This window comes from Clarias gariepinus, chromosome 17 (assembly GCF_024256425.1).
Source record: "Clarias gariepinus isolate MV-2021 ecotype Netherlands chromosome 17, CGAR_prim_01v2, whole genome shotgun sequence".
NCBI lineage: Eukaryota > Metazoa > Chordata > Actinopteri > Siluriformes > Clariidae > Clarias > Clarias gariepinus.
The window spans coordinates 23425456-23445216 of NC_071116.1; the positions used below are offsets into that span (position 1 = coordinate 23425456).

Consider the following 19761-nt stretch of genomic DNA (forward strand, 5'->3'; position numbering starts at 1 on the left):
AGCTAATCTTGCACCAGTTACCATCCTTGTCCATCTTATCAACATTCGGGTGGGGCTACTGGTGCTGTGATAACGATTGCAAACAAAACTAACTCCCTTTCTTCGAATGTCTTGGACTTTATCGATGTTTTAAAATGTCTTATCAATGTCTTATAAATAGGAGCAGGGGTAATTCAGTGGTTAATGGAGTATTGATTGGAAGGTCTCAGGTTTAAACCCCACTAGTGTAGTGTTCTTGAGCAAGGACCTTAACCCTCAGGTGTGTAAGGAAAAGTTGCTCTGGATAAGGGTGTCTGCCAAATACAGTGATGTATCTTTAACTTAATGGGTACAATTACCAGATAATAGTCAAATGTTCATCTCCCGGTTGTGTTAAAAGCATTAGGTGAAGCATCTTGGTTGTTAGTTTTAACATTGAGTCTGATAACGTTTAATGTTTTATTGGCCTTACTGGTTATCTTATCTATATGGTTGGTGCATTTGAGATTTTTGCTGATTCTTAGGATTGAATACAAAGAACTTTACTTTATATCTTATCAACTTCTGAGTTTTTGAGATGGTATTTAAAAAGTGAAGGTTTACAGTATGTTGTCTAACGACATTCATGGTGAAACATCTGGATGGGTTAAAGTTCATTTTATGAATATATGTACTGTATACGTCCACATTGTTTGAGGTTGTATAAATCCTGCTGAAGGTCATATGGTTTTTAGGGTTACTTATTGGGTTATATACAACACAGTCATATGCAAGTTAATGAACTTTATTATTATGGACATATTCATGCAGGAAGGGAATCGGACCAGGGGACAGTGCCCTAGGGTACTCCTCAGTTCTTTTCAGCGTCCTCTGATGAATGCTTCTCTAATATGACTTTCTGCTTCCGGTTGCAGAACAATAACTCGATCCATATGCACACTTCCCATACATATTGCAAAGCTCTTGAGTTCATGCTATAACCTTCTGCGGCTGAAAGTGTTAAAGACCTTACAAAAGTCTATAACGATGACATCTATCTCCACCACTCTGGATGTTTTTAGAAGGTTCCTCCACAATCTGAGTGAGTGAGAGAGTGCTTATGTTAGATACTATGTAGGAGCTGTTAGATAGAACTTTATTATGTTCCTATTGAAACCACACACTGCTGTTTTTTACCTCATTAAGTTCGTTTATACAGATGTCTCTGGGGTACATCTCACTTTTATTTTCTTCGTTATTAACTCCCGAACAGTTGGGGAACTCTAGTATTGAGACCAAAATCATTTTACCCTACTAGAGCGTAAACGTTTATTTCTTTTGTAAAGCTGGACATTTTAACATCTATGAGGATTAACTTGCTTTGGGAGTCTGCCCCCAATAGACATTCGAGGAACTGCATGTTTTGGCACTTCACTCACTCACTCACTCACTCACTCATCGTCATTACCGCTTAATTTAACAAGGCAGGGTACACCCTGGACAGGATGCCAATCAATCGCATGGCACACAGACATACACACTCACACACTCATTCACACACTACAGACAATTTTAAGAACACCAATTAACCTAACCTGCATATCTTTGGACTGTGGGAGGAAACCGGAGTACCCGGAGGGAACCCACCAAGCACGGGGAGAACATGCAACCTCCATGCACACAGAGACGGGAATCGAGTCTGGCCGGGAATCGAACCCGGACCCTGGAGGTGCAAGGCAAAAGTGTTAACCACTACATCACCGTGTTTGGCACTTTAATGTTGACTTATTTTTCAGAACCAGAGGTAGCAACTTGGTTTATCCTCTGTCACGAATATGTTTTCCTTCAAACAGTGACCATTTAGATAACTGCTGAGACTGTATTTCCTTTTCCAAAAATACTGGTATATTGCATGGGAGACAGGGTTCTTGGACGTTGAGACTAGGTGTGATACTCAAGCAACTTCTTTAGAAAAGAAGATTGGTGTGGCTTAATGCTCCTAAAGAATCACCCAGGAACAGCAGTTTTTCATAGCAGATTATGTTTGATAAAATGTAAAAGAGAACTTTTTTGTACTGAGGTTGTGTTTCAGCATGTTAAACCATGTATACAGTAGTTTGTTTTTGTGTCGCCTGGCTGCGACACAAGTTATCACCATCTCTCGTCACTCCCCATAACATCTGCAACTCCCCATAAACTATTCATGGGAATTTAAACAAAACCTTCACAGGACCATTATAAGGAGTCATACGTGTGAAGTAAGGGGTCAGAATGAGTTTAGATGTGGACATTTTTGAGCCAGGGGGAATAATACCTACAGTAAATAAACATCTTAAAAAGTAAGCATCACTTCAACATATCAGGAACATTCATACAGTCATGAAGTACAGCAGCAAAGAAAATAACTATTGTGACTCTCCTTGATCTTCAGTTCATTCATTTTTCATTTCAAAAACAAAAATCAAAACATGACAAAACCACTTGTTTTATTTTCAATATTCATTTTCCAGGCCTAAAGGACCAAACTTTAAAATAAATTTTTTTGTGCTCAATTCAAAAAACAATTAACAACGACTGACTCTTTTCACAGTCATCTATCTTTCACCTGTAGCATCCATTGCTATCTAGTTAGCTAGTTGATCAGAAGCTATTTATATACAGTAGCAACTTTGTTACAGTAGATCTAAATAGCATACATGGTAAACACTTTTTTACCATCCCATAGGTCATTCCATTTCCTCCCAGTAATGCTATGTAGCTAGAAGCTAACCATATGCCTGGACAGCTAAATAAATAGCAAGTTTGCTTTTCAAAAACAATCCCAACGATGTTGATTCCTACACAGTAACGTTATCTAGTTAGCGGGAAATTCTGTTTAGTCACTATTAGATAGAACTTTATTATGTTCCCAGTGAAAGATGTCTGGGGTTTTGGTACCACACTGCGCTTAACGGCTGTGTTTTGACCCTGTTCACTTCCTTTGTGCTTCTTTATTTCTGATGTCTCTGGGGTACATTTTACTTCTCAAGTTTAGTTTCTCAGACATGAGTCAGTGTCCTTGCTCCCTTGTTTACCCCAACTTAAGATCTCTTTTGTTTCATTATAGGTCATGCAAATCATATAAGGAATTTAATCTTAACTCATAAGAGCCTGGACTCATTTCTGCCTCTAACACAGCATAGGTGACGTTTAAAAAAAAGGGCTTATATGGGAGCCTTGACCATGTATGGTAATGGCGGGGGGGGGGGGGGTTGGGGGGGGGGGACTTCAGACTTCAGACTGAGTAATAATACTGTGTACAGTTATCATTACTTTTAAAACGTGTAAATTTTACCACTTCACAATATGATAATGGCGTCGCAAACATGTAGAAAAATGTAGAACTTTTTTTGGGGGGGTCATGGCAACATTGTGCTATTTCTTTGCCTATGTAACCCTTTGCTTCGTGTGACCAAATTCCACCATTCTAACCTCACCAGCGCAGACGTCACATCCTCCGTGTGTTACCCTGGCAATACAGTATAAGCATCTCGGATACCTGTTGCTGGTGCTGTGGAAGTCTCACACTATGGAAATTAAATATTAAATATTTATTAAAACAATAAACAATACCATTGTAAAATGTATACTACTGAAATGTGAATAACTCATGAATAAATTATTTGATTCATTTACAAGATTAATCTTATTAAAAAAGATTTAACGTATTGATAAGATGAAATAAAAAATTTAATTATTGTGTCGTATTAATATTATGTTGTCTATAATAATGATAATAAATATATAACTCACTTATTAAGCTCCATTTTTTGTGCTCCAGGAAGGTGCAACGACTGACGTAAAAAAAAAAATTATGTCCATTTCCGGTGAAGTCAAGACCCATTGTTCATTTGTTCCCTTTGAACTGAGCAGTTCTGCTAAAGCCTGTGTAGCCTGTGCGGTTTAAGCTGACCGGATTGCACCGTGATTGTTACATGGCTGCACCAGGATGTTCATTAGATGTTACTTACGCAGGCACTTCGGTAGTTAAAGTCAAGGACAAAGCTAAATAAGGAAAATTCCAGATTTCCATTTAAAGGTTTAGTGTCATCATGGGTCTTTATGGGCTACAGATGTTTTTTTTACTTAGCATTTAAGGTTCTACAAAAAGGTCAAGCGATTGTTTAAAATGAGTGTGTCAAACTTCAGTTAACCCGAGTAAAGCTGTATGTAAAGCTATATGTTAAGATGTTACGGTTTGGTTAAAAGATGGTATATCATATTGTATGTCTTTTTGTGTAGGAACGTGTTTATCCTGATATAGATAGCTACTGTTACTGTGGATCCCCAAAAACTGTATGTTTTGAAATGTTATAAGGAAAGTGGTTTCTTTGCTAATGGGGGACATGGTGGTGAAGCGGGTACCATTGCTGACACATGTTCTCCTTGTGTCCTTGTTGGTTTTCTCCCACCACACAAAATCTGCTGGTAGGGGAATTCCATCCATCCATCCATCCATCCATCTAGGAACCTCTTTGGAGGCCAGTGGTGACCATTGTATTTGTTCCTGTTTTTCCAACCAGAATAGGACATTCAAACACACACTAAAGGCAATGTGGAAACTAATCTGCATGTTTTGTAATGTGGGAGGAAACCCACCAACGCATGGGGAGAACATGCAAACTCCATGCACACAGACCTCAAGGTGGGAATTGAACCCAGACCCTGGAGGTGCAAGGCAACAGCTACTGTAACCACTAAGCCACCATGCCGCATGGTAGCTTTGCTGAATTTCCAGTAAATATGGACGAGTGTATGTACAGCGCACTGTCATGGACTGGTGACCCAGTTGTGATTTATTTCCATCTCATACTTGCCATTCCTTTGATGAAATCCATTATACCCTGACTAATTTAAAGCAATTAATAAAAACAAAACAAAAAAAATGATTCAAATGTTAAAAAATGGTTTAAGCTACAGAGTTCAGCTACTTGTAGATAAAGTACAGTATAATCCATCTTTGTTTATAGCTTCCACTACTTCCATTTCCACAGTAGCTTGGGCTAGTTTCACAGAGCTGGCCACCTTTAATTCTGTCTAAAGCTGTTTTTTTTTTTTTTTTGGCTCTGCCAAGGAGTGATCCCTCGCCTCTTATCTATTATTTTACCCCCGAGACCTGACTTATTATGGTGTTCTTATTATTATAAATTGCGTTTCCCTTCCGAAAAGTACCGATGTTTATGTTCCTCAATGTCAAGTGTTTCTGCTTTGTGTTGATGTGCGTGTGTGTTTCCATTCTAGTTTAAACCATCTCTGGAAATTTTGCTGGATGTCCGCTGGGGTTTTTTAAATATTGTCTGAACATGCAGCGCGAGTTACACTGTCATTTCAGGTGTTCAGAGGGTTCTATCATTTCAGGAATAGGTTTTATATTCAAGCAACTTCTTTAAAAAAAAGATTAGAGGGACTTAATGTTCCCAAAGAATCACCCAGGAACAGCAATTTGTCATAGAAGATTATGTTTGATGAAATGAAGTGAAAGAGAATTTTGTCATGAGGTTGTTGTTTCCACATGTTAAGCCATGTTAAGCCTTTATAGTAAAAGTATTTTTATGTTGTAATATGTGTAGCCTAGAACGATGGGTTTTAATGGCTTTGCTTGTTTTTTTTATTTACAGTGCCAGGAAAAGTATTTTTCCCTTTTTTTTGGCAAAAAGATTATTAAGATTATCTAATAAATTGTAATATTACACAAAAATAACCTGAGTAAATCCAGGTTTCTACCGGGATCTCAGCATGGATGGCAGCTCATCATCTGAGGCTCAATCTGAGTAAACCCAAACTGCTGCTCATCCCTGGTCAAGACCTTGTGATCTTCCTGGACAACAGTCAGATCACTCCTTCAGCCACCGCCCGCAATCTTGGGGTAACTGTGGACAATCATCTGTCATTTTCCCCACACATTGCAACCTAACTCGCTCTTGTCAATTTCTTCTTTCGAACATTCACAGGCTACTCAAGTGCTTGTTCAGTCCCTTGTTATTTCAAGACTGGACTACTGCAACTCACTCCTGGCAGGTCTGCCTCGGTCCACCATTCGTCGTCTGCAGTCCATCCAGAATGCAGCTGCACATCTCGTTTTCAACCTTCTTAAGTCCTCCCTCTCCATCCACTTCTCTGCATGCTCCCTGCACTGGCTTCCTGTAGCGGTTCGCATCAAATTCAAAACTCTGATGCTTGCCTACAACCCTAAAAATGGCCCAGCCCCCACTTACCTTGCAGCTCTAATCACACCACGCACTGCACCATCGTAGTTCCCTACGATCCTCCAGAACCGCTCGCCTCGTCCCACCATCTGTCAGGGATTGAGGAAGACATTCATCCAGACTCTGTTCTGGCACCTGAGTGGTGGAATGAACTTTCTCTAGATGCCTGTACAGCTGAGTCTTTAAACAACAACTCAAGATGTATTTGTTTCTTAAGTACTTGGACTAATCCCATATATATAAAAATTTCCCTGTTAGTAACCTAGTAACCCAGTAGAACCCTTTCTGCATGGGCAGCACCATAAAACACGGACACGAGGCGAGGTCTTATGGGAAAAAGGGTAATGGGACCACATGCAGGTCTGGTTGGCAGTGCCCCACCAACCCGTAATATATATATATATATATATATATATATATATATATATATATATATATAATTTACTGATTATATTTAAATTGAAGCAGAATGGTCTATCCTTTTCAAGTTTACAATTTGGTATTGCGTAATTGTGTAATTACTGTTTTCTTACTTAATTGCTAACCCATCTAAAGTGAATGTGGATATTCCTGACAGTTTGATCTTGTTCCTGCTGTGATTATACTGTACCTTAAGTTTGTGCATATAAAAGAAACCATGATAATCTGAAGGGTAACTAAACTTTAAACTCTTAAAGTTTTAAAACTAAAGAAAATAATACTTCCACATTTTTCATGAGGCAAAACTCCATAATGTTGCAATGTGCAATATTTTCCGACATTCATGTTGTCCTCTTTGTCTATGGAAAGTTGTTAACGGATACTGCTATTAACACTGTCCTGTATACTGTAACACTGAGTAATCATTATAAAAATGTGTGTGTTTTTTAGGGACATTCTGTTAGAAGGTGGCTCGGCAGTAGACGCTGCTATTTCTGCACTGCTATGCACTTCACTAGTTAATCCTCAGAGCATGGGCATTGGAGGAGGTTCCATCTTTACCATCATGAGCAAAGATGGTATGTTTAATTATTGTTTTCAGTTCAAACTTATTCACGTCACCTACTTGGTTTCTGTCCTAATCAGCTCCGAGATGGCAAAAGGAAAGCAAGCAAAGAAAAGTAGAAGGGAAACTGTGATAATTAACCAACACCAGTGTGTTTCCTGTATCAGGAACTGTGACCTGGTCAAGGAACTGTTATTGTCTCTTTATGGCCTTAAACTTGGAAACCTTTTAGCTACACATTTTAGCTTTTACAGCAAAAATGTCTCAGTCTCCTGTGAATGAATGAATGTCAAAGGCATTTCTTCCTATGCACTAAAGACATTTGGCTTTGAGATTCAAAGATGGGATAATAGAATAATTCCTGATATTTACACCTACCTACAGTATTAGGCAACTTTATCTACCTATTTCCCCCAAGTGATCAAAAGTATTAGACCTGATATGCTTTTTACCCTGGTGTTTTCTGCTAGATTGATTTATTTGACAAAATACTTGCCCTGAAGCATTGTCTACTCTTTCTTTGTCCTCCTGGGTTTCAGCTGTAAAGACATCATTTGTTACAAAAAGGATAAACCAACATCAAGACCAGAGAGCTGTTTATAGGATGAAAGCAGGCCATGTTAAAGCTGAAAGAGAAAGGAAAGTCATTCAAGGCTGTTGCACAAGCATTGGGCCCAGCTAATACAACTATTTGGAATGTCCTAAAAACTCAATGTCTAAAAGGTTAGCCAAGGAAAACAACAGCAGGGGATAACAGAAACTTCTGTGAGAGTTTCTATTAGACAGATTACCAAGAACCTTCAAATGTCAGGGGTGAAGTTATCACACTAGAAATATAGAGGCGATGCAAACCACTCATCAGCTGTAAAACTCACCAATTAAGGCAAACCTTCTGACATAAGCCACAGATGTTTGGAACCAAGATTAACCTCTATTAAAAGAAATGGAAATGCTGAAATACAAAAATAGGGAGATAGGGAAAGATGGTATCTGCTTTAGGGCATACCAAAAGAGTGCATTTATCAAGCACACTGGAGGTAGTGCAATTGCTTGGGCTCGCTTGGCTGCTTTTCTTTCTTGGTGATGAAACTTGTGATGGTTGCAAGAAAATGTCAGCAGAAACATTCTTCCTGTCAATTTACAAAGAAATGCATTCCATCATTTTAAGAGGAACTTCATCAAACAGCAAGATGATGACCCAAAACATGCTGGTATCGCAACAAAGGACTTAATCATGGGGGAAAAGTGAAGGTTTTAGACTGGCCGAGTCAGTCATGCATTTCACTTTCTGAATAGGAGACTGAGAAGAGAAACCCCCAGAATAATCAAGAAGTAAAAAAAAGGCTGAAGGAAAAGCCTGAAATACTATCAAAAAAGAAGAATGCAACAGTTCGGTATAAATCCAGTGATATGCAACCAAATATTAAGTGTTATTTTCTTTACTTTAGTTCTTTCTTGGGTTTTAAGTATAGCAAAAACAAAAGAATTGGCCAACAGTCTTGGAAGGGAATGTATATGCCAGAGGGACACTGGGCATAATAATAATAATCATCATCATCATCATTATCATCATTATCATTATCTTTTTTTTAGGTGACGTGACTGTGATCAACTCAAGAGAAAGGGTCCCTAAAAGCTTCTCACCAAACCTGCTGAGCAAATGTCCCCAATCTTGGGCATTTCTAGTTGGTAGGTCAATCTGAATTCAATTACTATTTTTTATCAGTTTAGTTAGAGGTGTGATAATATACTGGATATTCAGTAAGTGATGAAAATGATTATTAAATGGATTAATAGTTTAAAATAAAAAAACAGTTATATTGTTGACATTGTTCTGTACTGGTAGAGAAACAGATAGATTGATATGTTAAATTAGCTGGAAGGTTTTTATACTGTAATTGAGACAAAGTGGTGTTTCAGAGTGTAATAGATTCGTTTTAAACATTATCAGTTATACACTTATCAGCCGTAATATCAACAGCATATGACATTAACATCAAATGATCAATTATTATATACCAGTAAACTCGTGACAGGATCATGGTCACATAGGGATCATCTACACTATGTCTATGGGGACCAAAAGCCATGTTGTCATCAATCACGTAGCACAGATTGCTGTAAAAAGTTAATGCTGGCTGTAATGGAAAGGTGTCAGAGCGCTCTGTGCATCACACCTTGTTGTGTATGAAGCCTAGCAGGCAAAGAGTTTTAGGTTGTTGATTTAGCCTCCAAATTCCCCAGATCTCAATTTAATTGATCTTTTAAAACATTGTTATGCTTGCTGTAAAGTGTCAAGATATCTCATGGGCTGATATATTTCCATACGGAAACCTGATACCCATAACACAGAATGTTTCATCCACTGAAAGACAGAAACTCTAGCTAAACTAAACACACAAGATCTAATCGTGAGATATGACATTTCTGGCAGTGGGCCAAACCCACAGATCCATACAAAGTACTTTTATGTTTCATCCATGCATCCATCTATCCATCCATCCATGAAGTATACCACTTATCCTGTGTAGGATTGCTGGGGGTCTGAAAGAACTGGAAAATGGATAGACGGTTTAGATCCACTCTCATGTTAGCCGATCAGAATACATTGTTCAGGACCTGTGTTAATATATCTTACATTCTGTGTGCATAGGTCCAGACTGGATTGGTGTTCCAGGAGAGCTGCGTGGTTATGAATTTGCTCATAAAAAGTTTGGTAAACTGCCATGGAGACGACTGTTCCTGCCCGTCATCACCCTGGCCAGAGACGGCTTTCCTGTTCCTGAATACCTTGTCAAAATTCTCAGCAACCCAAATATCAGTACACTGATGACTAAAACATCACTATGGTACAGAGAACCACATTCTGTACATACACACATACAGATAAATTCATAAACACAGATGAAAAATAAACAAGAATTTTCAGACATCAGAGGGATTCAGGCTTTGTGACCAGATTATACACAGTATATGGGTACACACTCACACGCAATCACATGCATGTACTCATACACTCAAACTTCTGTAATTATTCTAGTTCTTCTAGTTTATTCTTTCTTCTTAATTTCTACGTGTTGCTTCACTTTTCTGCTTATCTTCACTCATTTGCAAATCCAATTGACCAACCGCAGTGTCTTCTTCCACATTTCTTGCTAGTTTTCCGAACTGCCCTGGTTTCTCGTACCTGTGTCTGGTTTGATAGGTTGAGTTCCACATGGCTGACTGAAGAATTATGGCTTTGGATCATGTTAAGTGGAAATGCATGAATAAAGCAGCTTTGTTTACATTCATCGTCCATCTGTTGTGTGAGAAAATCTCATCAGCCTCATACATGTAGTCCCTGACTTACGAACATTAGCGTTACGCATTTCTGCAAAAATTAACGAACCCTGGTTCTACAAACATTCGTAGATGCAAATAAATCGCAGAAGTGTATTAACAAAAAATAGACACTGCAGTGCACCAGATACCAATATTTAAGTCCGGTATATTGTATGTGTGTGAGAGTGGGGGTGCGGGACAAATGAATGAAAACAGTTCTGAGACGAAATGGTGTCCTGATTTCCCCTCCAGATTTACAGTATGAGATTCATTTCCCTAGGCACAGTTACGTTTTTTGGCCACATGATGGCAGTGTGTGGAAATGAATAGAAATTTAGTCTAGTGGATTGGTATGTTGTACGTTGTATACTGTATTCGTGTCAGAGTTGTCACTGACTCACTTTGTCAGACTTAAGAACAAATCCGACTTACGAACATGCTACAGGAATGGAACTCCTCCGTAAGTCAGAAACTACCTGTATTAGGAAACATATACTGTTTATTTGGCTTTTTAGCCTTGAATCAGGCAGTTGATATGTATTTAATTTTTCCCTTTGTTTTCTTTGTTTGTTTCTTGTTCTTCTAGTGAACTATTTTGCCATAAGAATAAGACCGTTTTTGGCAAAGGTGATATACTACGATACCCCAAACTCGCAGAGACTCTGGAAATAATTGCGGAACATGGGGCCGAAGCTTTTTATACAGGAAAAATCGCTCAAGACTTAGTCCAAGATGTAAAAGCATCAGGTTTAGTATCAGATTTAAATGGGACATTTGACACCAAATGGAATACAAGGAAATGATATGGAAACCACTTAAGTTATTTAATTTGTGTGTGTTTCTCAGGTGGATCATTGTCACTAGAGGATCTAAAGTCTTTTAAGGTGAGAATGCCGGTGTGTGTTTTACTGGGGTCATCTTATGTTCTTTGAAATGTGTTTATTAAGTGTGCGATTGTGTGTTTTCAGGTGATTGTTGCTGAGGCATTATCGGTTCAGTTGGGTAATTTTACAATGCATTCCCCTCCCCCGCCATTCGCAGGCCCTATACTCAGCTTCATCCTCAAAGTCATGGAGGGTTAGTTTAATTAAAATTACCAAAGATGAAAAACAATTGAAAAAAATATCAATTTAAATAGCATAAGAGGAAAAATGAAACAATTTGTGTGTGTGTGTGTGTGTGTGTGTGTGTGTTGCAGGTTTTGGACTTTCACCATCGTCTGTGAAAGGTGAGGCGAGGAAACAGACACTTCATAACTACATAGAAACGCTAAAGTTTGCAAACGGACAGAGGAACAATATCAGAGACCAGCAGCACAGCCAACTCAAAGTAAGCACATTTTCTTTTAGATAGTAGATTGTTTGAGTGTGTGCATGGACTTCAGGTCACTGAAATGATTTATGGACATGCTGACACCGTACATCCTGATACATTCACCAACACACCAACATGTGGATACTCTGTCCCAGTCTGCTCCCTGTTACACCCAATACCCAGTCAGCACTGCTTTATCACACATTTCTGTTTGCTTTGTCTTTGTATTGTTTTCATTTTCCTGCTTGCCCCATTCGGAGTAAACAATTTATAAACTAATTAGCCATCTTAATGGGCAGGTTGAAGCACCAGAGTTTTTGTTTAACCAGGCTAAGTAAGAAATATTCCACTTGAGCATTTGCTAAACATGTCCCTGTGTATCAGCTGTTACTATATAAATAATATACACCAATCAGCCGGAACACCAGCGCCACCACCAAGTGAATTGAATAACGCTGATTATCAATTATATTTAGCGGTACCTCTGCGAAAGGTGAAATTACGTAATGCGAAACGCATTTTCACATAGGGAATAATGTTAATGCAGATAATCCGTTCCAGCCAACCAATAATATTATCAATATGACCAATTTCTATATTTTTTTTGCTGAAAATGCATATGTGTAAGTGGAGGGGGGGCATGGCTTGTGCCACTTGCTACAACTATTCCTCCCCCCCTGCACCTAAAACTTATAGGCACAGACAATACATTAAGCATAAACTTCAAAACCAACTGCCCTCCTGTGTTACTTTTGGTTATACAGTACCTCTGGAACTGTAGGAAATAGAGCCTAGTTTTTTGGATTGTTGAAACAGTAGGCGTTAAACATGACGGTCAAGTTTCATGTGTGTATTTCAAAAAATGGATGCAGTATGGCAGTTTCATGAATGTAGTCTGAAGGCATATTTTTTAGTATGTGTCCACTTTACAAACCCCATTAGAGTTTTTGGAGCCTCTTTTGGAAAATTCTTTGATCAGATTTCTTAAAAACTGACAGCACACCATTAATGGTGGCAATGAGGGATATAAACTACATTCGGGCTTAAAAAACAGTAGGGGCACCCCAACTAAAATGCATACAGTATTCATGCACCTTGAGCTGTCACTACTGGAGCCTTCATTAAGCTCTTTCATACATGGGACAAAGGTAAATGCAATCTTTTGCACTAATTCCTAGATAGTATCCTGTAATAGATACTACACTGCATAAATTCGTGTGAAGGTTTGTGCAGTCGCTTTTGTAGTCACGGGTATACATGTACAAAACACAGGAATCCAGGTTGCTGATCACAGGTGAGGATTTGCAAATAGTTTATAGCAAATCCTGACATGTTGTAGGTGTGACAGTCAGTAGATAGTCCTGGACAGTTCAGCGAGAGTTTGGCACATACATGGTACATTAAAAAAAATTAGTAAACCATAGACAATTCCTTAGGCCACAGATAACGAAAGTTGGTCACAAAGTTGCCCGAACAAGAACCTTAAAGACTTTCCATTCAGTACGGATTAGCATGGTCTAGTCAAAAAGTTCAGGAATGTGGTAAAGGTAAACAAGCTGGTACAGTATACTGTATGAGTTCTGCACTTAATTTTGCAATATACAATAAACCAGATTCTGCCTCGGGTGATGTTTGGCATGTACTGTAGCAAGGCTGTTGGTTTTGTAACATGTAGTGAATAGGTTTTTATAATCTGTTTTTTTAAAACCTACTTTTTGTCTGGGCAAGAACAAATAAAAAACAGCTTAGACATGAAATCTCTTTGTCCTAATGACTTATAGTTATCACCCTGTCATTTTGACCGTTTGCTATTAGCTTATTTTCAAATCTTTTTGATTATCTTGGTTACGTATTTTTGCTCTTTTTGTCTTGTATTTATTCTCCATGTAGTTTCCTGACTGTTTACTTCAGTCTCTTAATAACTTCCTACTCATGTTTCTCGCTTATTTTATTTGTTTATCCCTTAACATTTGCTTTCTGTTTCAGGCAGACCATCTGATGGATTCCAGCTTTGTTGAACGCATTAGATCGATGATCAAAAGCAGCAACTATGCACAACCGCCGTCTTACTACAACATCACCCCCGGCACTGACCGGTTTGGGACAACTCATGTTTCTGTCCTAGCGAGCGATGGCTCGGTTGTTTCTGTCACCAGCACCATCAACTACTTGTGAGTACTCCATTTACACACTAAGATTATCAGATTCTAATATATTGTAATGTTTGCCTAAATATGTGTTTTTCTGTGTTCAGTTTTGGATCAGGTGTCTATTCTCCTAAAACGGGAATCATACTTAATAACGAGCTGGCGGATTTCTGCGGAAGATCCAGTTCTTTCTCTGCAGGTACACTGCTGTCTAGTCCAACAACAATTATTATGATTATAATAACAGTAAAAGAGTAATAATCAGCACTACCTTACACATACACACCCTGTTAACTCATTTTACTCTGCAATCGATCTGCTCTTTTTGGCTTATTTTGCTTTTACAGTACCTTGCAATAGTATTCATACCACTTGAACTTTTTCACATTTTGTCACGTTACACCACAAATGTAAATGTACATTTTATTGGGATTGTATGTGATAGACTAATACAAACTGGCACATAATTGTAAAGTGGATTGAAAATAATAAATGGTTTTCAGAAATTTTTACAAACGCAAATCTGAAAAGTGTGGCATGATTTTGTATTCAGCCTCTTTTACTCTGATACCCCGAACTAAAATCCAGTGGAACCAATCGCCTTCAGAAGTCACCTAATTAGTAAATATCCACCTGTTAGTAGTTTAATCTCAGTATAAATACAGCTGTTCTCTGAAGCCCTCAGAGGTTTGTCAAACATCAAGTTAACAAACATCATCATGAAGCCCAGGAAACACACCAGACAGGTCAGGGATAAAGTTGTGGAGAAGTTTAAAGCAGGGTTAGGTTATTAAAAAAAAAATCCCAAGCTTTGAACATCTTATTAAGCACTGTTCAATCCATCATCTGAAAATGGAAAGAGCATGGCACAACTGCAAACCTACCAACAACAAGCCATGTGGGGGATACAGCAAACATGTGGAAGAAGTTTCTATGGTCAGATGAGACCAAACTTTAAGCCTATTAGGCCTCTTTGGCCTAAAATGCAAAACACTGTGTGTGGCGGAAAACTAACACTGCATGGTGGTGGCAACATCATGTTGTGGGGGTGGTTTTTTTTCAGCAGTGCCGGGGAAGCTGGTAAGAGTTGATGGGAAGATGGATAGAGCTAAATACAGGGCAATCTTAGAAAAAAACCTGCTAGAGTCTGCAGAAGACTTTGGCAGAGGTTCACTTTCCAGCAGGACAACAACCCTAAACATACAGCCAGAGTTACAATGGAATGGTGTAGATCAAAGCATATTAATGTGTTTGAATGGCCCAGTCAAAGTCCAGACCTAAATCCAATTGAGAATCTGAGGCAAATGCATGCCTTACTTTTTAGATTTATTTGAAAAAATCATTTTCCTTGTATTTCACAATAATGTGCTTTTTTGTGTTGGTCTATTACATAAAACCCCATAAAAATTATTTTACGCTCATGGTACGGACATGTAATGTGTGAATGAATGCTTTTGCAAGGTACTGTATATAGGCCTGTTGTTTCCTGGACAGTTAACCCACACACCATCACTTGGTTGCACTCTTATTTACAACATTTTATATTTCATTATAATTTCTTGTAGTAACCAGATTACAGCATTTTATATTATGCTAGGTATTATTATTTTAATGAATCTGTATCTGGGTGCCTGTAGGTGAACAGCCCCCATCCTCCATGTCTCCTGTTATCATCCACTCAAAGGACAGAGAGAAAGTCCTCATTATTGGAGGATCTGGAGGAAGTCAGATTATCACCGGCATGGCCACGGTAAACCATATGCCAAGCTCACACAGACATTATAATAATAATATTATTATTATTATTAATAATAATAATAATAATAATAAAAATAATAATATTAATAATTATAAAACAGTATACAATAAGTACAGTAAATAACAATTATAGATTATAAATTATATTATAAATATTATTATTTATAAATAATAATAACAACAGTAGAATCGTAGGATAGTCCATTCATTTCATAACAAAATGGACTTTATAGGCATTAATCAGCACACCGACAAAGTAAAAGTGTGTGTATAATTCTTAAACATGCATAAAGTTTCAATAATCTTTCAATAAAACAATTATAAGTATAAATATAATGTTTTTTGTCTTCAATAAATACTTATACATGGTCCATACATATATTGCAATATACAGTATTAATACATAAAACCGCAAGTTTTTTTATATAAAGAAATGTATTATTTAATATATTGCATTATATTTTACAATGTATTGACATATTTTTTTTTCCGTAAGGGCACAGGCTCAGGAGAGAGAGTGTATATTTTCGGAAAGTGCATGCACAATTATATAATTGTGTAAATTATTTTATAGTGATTTAATTACAAATTTTAGACTAGAGTCGTCTTTATTATCACTCTTTAAGTGACATCATAAGAGGTAGCTGATAAATGTTGTAAAAATCTTCATGTTTTTTTTCATACTTATTCTTTGTTAAATGGTAATTTCCTCTTTTTCTCACATCTGTATTTATACAGGCAATAATGAACAAACTGTGGTTTGGGATGAACCTGGAAGATGCCATTAAGGACAAAGTGGTTTATGTCAATGCAGATAATTCTGTGTCGTTTGAACACGGGTTTAATGAGGTAGGTAGGAGTTCAGCAAAGTTCCTTTGCGCTATTATACTGTACATCCAGTGCTGTGCAAAAGTCTGGAGACGTCCCTTATCTCTTTACAATTCGCCTCCAGAGAGACAGACCTTCTTGTATTTTTAATGTAGTCTTGAGGAATAGATCTTTAGGCTTCCAGAAGGACTTTTCAGCAATTTACCAAAAATAAAATTTCTTATATAAAACTTTAGCACTTATAGTTATATTTAATGTCATGAACCATCCACAAAATTAATTCATTTCTGTAATCACTTACTTTATAAACAATCATTTACTCACCATCCTCTCCATTTTTTCTTTCTTTGAAATTAATACAACTGGCTATTACAAGGCACTGCCATGAACTGGAGACTCCTTCCATAAATAAGGGCTTTAATAAAAACCAGAAGTTGTGCTGCTATAGAAAATTCATCAGCACTTTCTTACCAATAAAATTCCAGCATTTAAAAGGTAAAAATACTTCTTAAATAAAATACTTTAGAAAATAAAGAAAATTTGAGCTTTTCATGTGCGGCTCTTGTTCAGTGCAAATCTTTCACATATACCTACAATAAGATACTAAAAATAAATGAAGATAATAACACACTCTCTTGATTTTAAAGTGGATGCTGCCTAAAAATGCTGCCTAATTAGAGAGCCATCTCCTGCATGGAATTCTGGAGAAGTGAATATTTTGCCATGTCCAAAATATCCCATATTGAATATTAGCAAGACATGCTTAATTGTAATGGAACTATTTTTTAACCTAAACACCCATAAATAAGATGTTCTGTTTCAATTTTATTTCACCATTGCTGTTCTTTCTCTTTTACAGTCGATGAAGAGTGCCATGCAGAGTTTCAGACATACCGTGAAAGAACCCAGATTTTCCTTTAACGTTGTGAACGGCATCATGAAAGAAAACGGCTGCATCACTGCTTTCTCTGATAGTAGGAAACACGGAAAAGCATCAGGTTACTGATCACACTGGAGCAGATTTAACTCACACCCTAACTTACAGCTCTTTAGTGTTACTGTAGAGGATCTAGATTACAGTATACCAGGCCTATATTATAAGCTGCTCTCTGTATTGTACTGTAAATCTCTGCCCAATGCTTATTTACTATAATGGACAATTTAATGCATTGTAGCAGACTAATACAGGGATCCGGGTTAAGATTTTACTGGAACATAATAAGGCACAGATCTTTTACATGTATTTTTACTTAATCAGGTAATCAATCATGACTATTCAGTTGTAACAGAAAACTTAAGACATGAATCCAGTACAAATCTAAGTTGTACAGTAAGCGGGGCATTAATCATATGCACTTGGTAACTCCAGGAGACAAAAAAGATCAAAAGTACACTTTCAGTCACTGCAATATTCAGAAGATAATCACACAAAGAGTTGGCAAGACTTCGCAATGCTTGTTAGTTAGATGTTATGCTGTAAAAAAAGTAAAGCTCTTGCTGTACGTACTTCAAAAACTCAGGAGAGGGGGCATGGGGGGGGGTTCTTTGATGTTCTTTGGTTATGTATATCATGCTAATACATTAGGACAGTAACGGTAAAAATGACATGTTAATGCATACAGTAGTACCTAGAATCTCCGAGCTGCCAGCTGTTGCCATAGAAACAACTGGCTGTTTTATAACACAAAATGGTCACTCCTTGTGTTCTAGTGGTTTTCTTGCTTTTGTGTAATAAATAAGAAAAAAAACAAACATGGATCTGCATTTTCCAAGCAAAAAAAAGCAGGAGTGTAGCTAGGAATTCCAGACTTTCCAAAAATATATATTTCTCTTGGCACCAAACTGTTTAATTTTATATTGGGGTTTTATGACCCAAGACTTGAGCCACCCCTTATTTAGACATACTGTAGGACTAGTTGACTAGACGTGTGAAAACATTCCTTAATATTTGGTCAGGTACAAGGAATGGATTACAGATGAGAGCCAAAAAGCCTTCAGGGAGCTTCAAGACTACAGTACATTACGACTGGTTCTTTGGAAATAAAATATAAACAAATACATGGTGGCACAAGACTTTTACACAGCACTGCATTACCAACCAAAAATGCCCGGAATTTCCCTGAGAGTTTCCCGTTGTCAGTCCAGTAACAGACTAGACGTATGTAAATGTTTATAAAGAACTAGTCTTAAAATCAAGCAACAGTTTCTGTTCAGTTTATGTCTCAACTAATATACATTAATCATACAGACCTGGTTAGAAACGTTAACAATTTTACACAAAAGAAAGTTTTCTATGAAAAGCAAAAAAATCACACAGAGGAATAAATAAACCCAACTGAGCCAAAGTAGCAGACTGTGCCTTAAGTGAATGTAAATGTGATATTATTTAGACTATTTCAAGAATCGTTATCCTTAGTATGATATTTGATATATATCATATAGTATGATATATAACTGTTTTGTATATTTTTACAACAGTGATGTAACCCTATAGCTTTTGTACTGATTTTTACACTTACTATATATATATACTGTATGTATGTAATATATGTATTATGTTTTTTTTTTTTGCCATTTAGCAGGACACATTATTCATATCTTTATATTCATATCTTCATGTTTTGTGTGTGTGTGTCCAATTACATCAATGTTACTCTTGACTTAAAATAGCATTAATAGACCATTAGAGGAAAAGAATAAAGCATAAATAATGAGAACCAGAAATGAATACCAGCACTAAAATTGTTACAACCATTGTTTTATTGTAGGTTATATCTGTTATGACTTAAGTGGCATACACTGATCAGCCATAATAATAAAACCCAACACATTATACTTAATATGGTGTAGGTTTCCTTCCCTCAGGGCACGACTCCACAAGCCCCCTGGAGGTGCGCTTTGGTGTCTGGCACCAGGAAGTAGGCAGTGAGCTAACCTTCGGTCCCCACAGGTATGGGTGACGCCTGGGTGCCTATGATGTTGTCATCGGTTTACTGATGTATAATTGATAATTGGCATTATTCAGTTAACCTGGCACTGGTGTTATTATTATGGCTGATTGATGTACATGTGTGTGTTGTGTAACAGTATATGGAACAATCTGCAGACATATGTGTGTTTTTAGATGTGTAATAAAATTATCATTTTTAAAACCTGTTTTGTGCATCACATAATCTGCTTATAAATACTTTTTACAAATCAG

General features: G+C 37.3%; 1 protein-coding gene across 1 annotated transcript in view; it reads left to right on the plus strand.

Annotated features, from left to right (window-relative positions):
- ggt5b (gamma-glutamyltransferase 5b) overlaps nt 1-19711 on the plus strand; it is a 32607-nt gene extending 12896 nt beyond the window's left edge. Inside the window, exons 2-13 of the mRNA XM_053516373.1 lie at nt 7074-7201; nt 8782-8877; nt 9842-10037; nt 11099-11259; nt 11359-11396; nt 11481-11589; nt 11711-11841; nt 13813-13997; nt 14081-14172; nt 15611-15723; nt 16470-16580; nt 17419-19711. Coding sequence (XP_053372348.1) covers nt 7074-7201; nt 8782-8877; nt 9842-10037; nt 11099-11259; nt 11359-11396; nt 11481-11589; nt 11711-11841; nt 13813-13997; nt 14081-14172; nt 15611-15723; nt 16470-16580; nt 17419-17565 — 1507 coding nt within the window. The 3' untranslated portion in view covers nt 17566-19711. The remainder of the gene's footprint in view (nt 1-7073; nt 7202-8781; nt 8878-9841; nt 10038-11098; nt 11260-11358; nt 11397-11480; nt 11590-11710; nt 11842-13812; nt 13998-14080; nt 14173-15610; nt 15724-16469; nt 16581-17418) is intronic.
- The last annotated feature ends 50 nt before the right edge of the window (nt 19712-19761 follow it).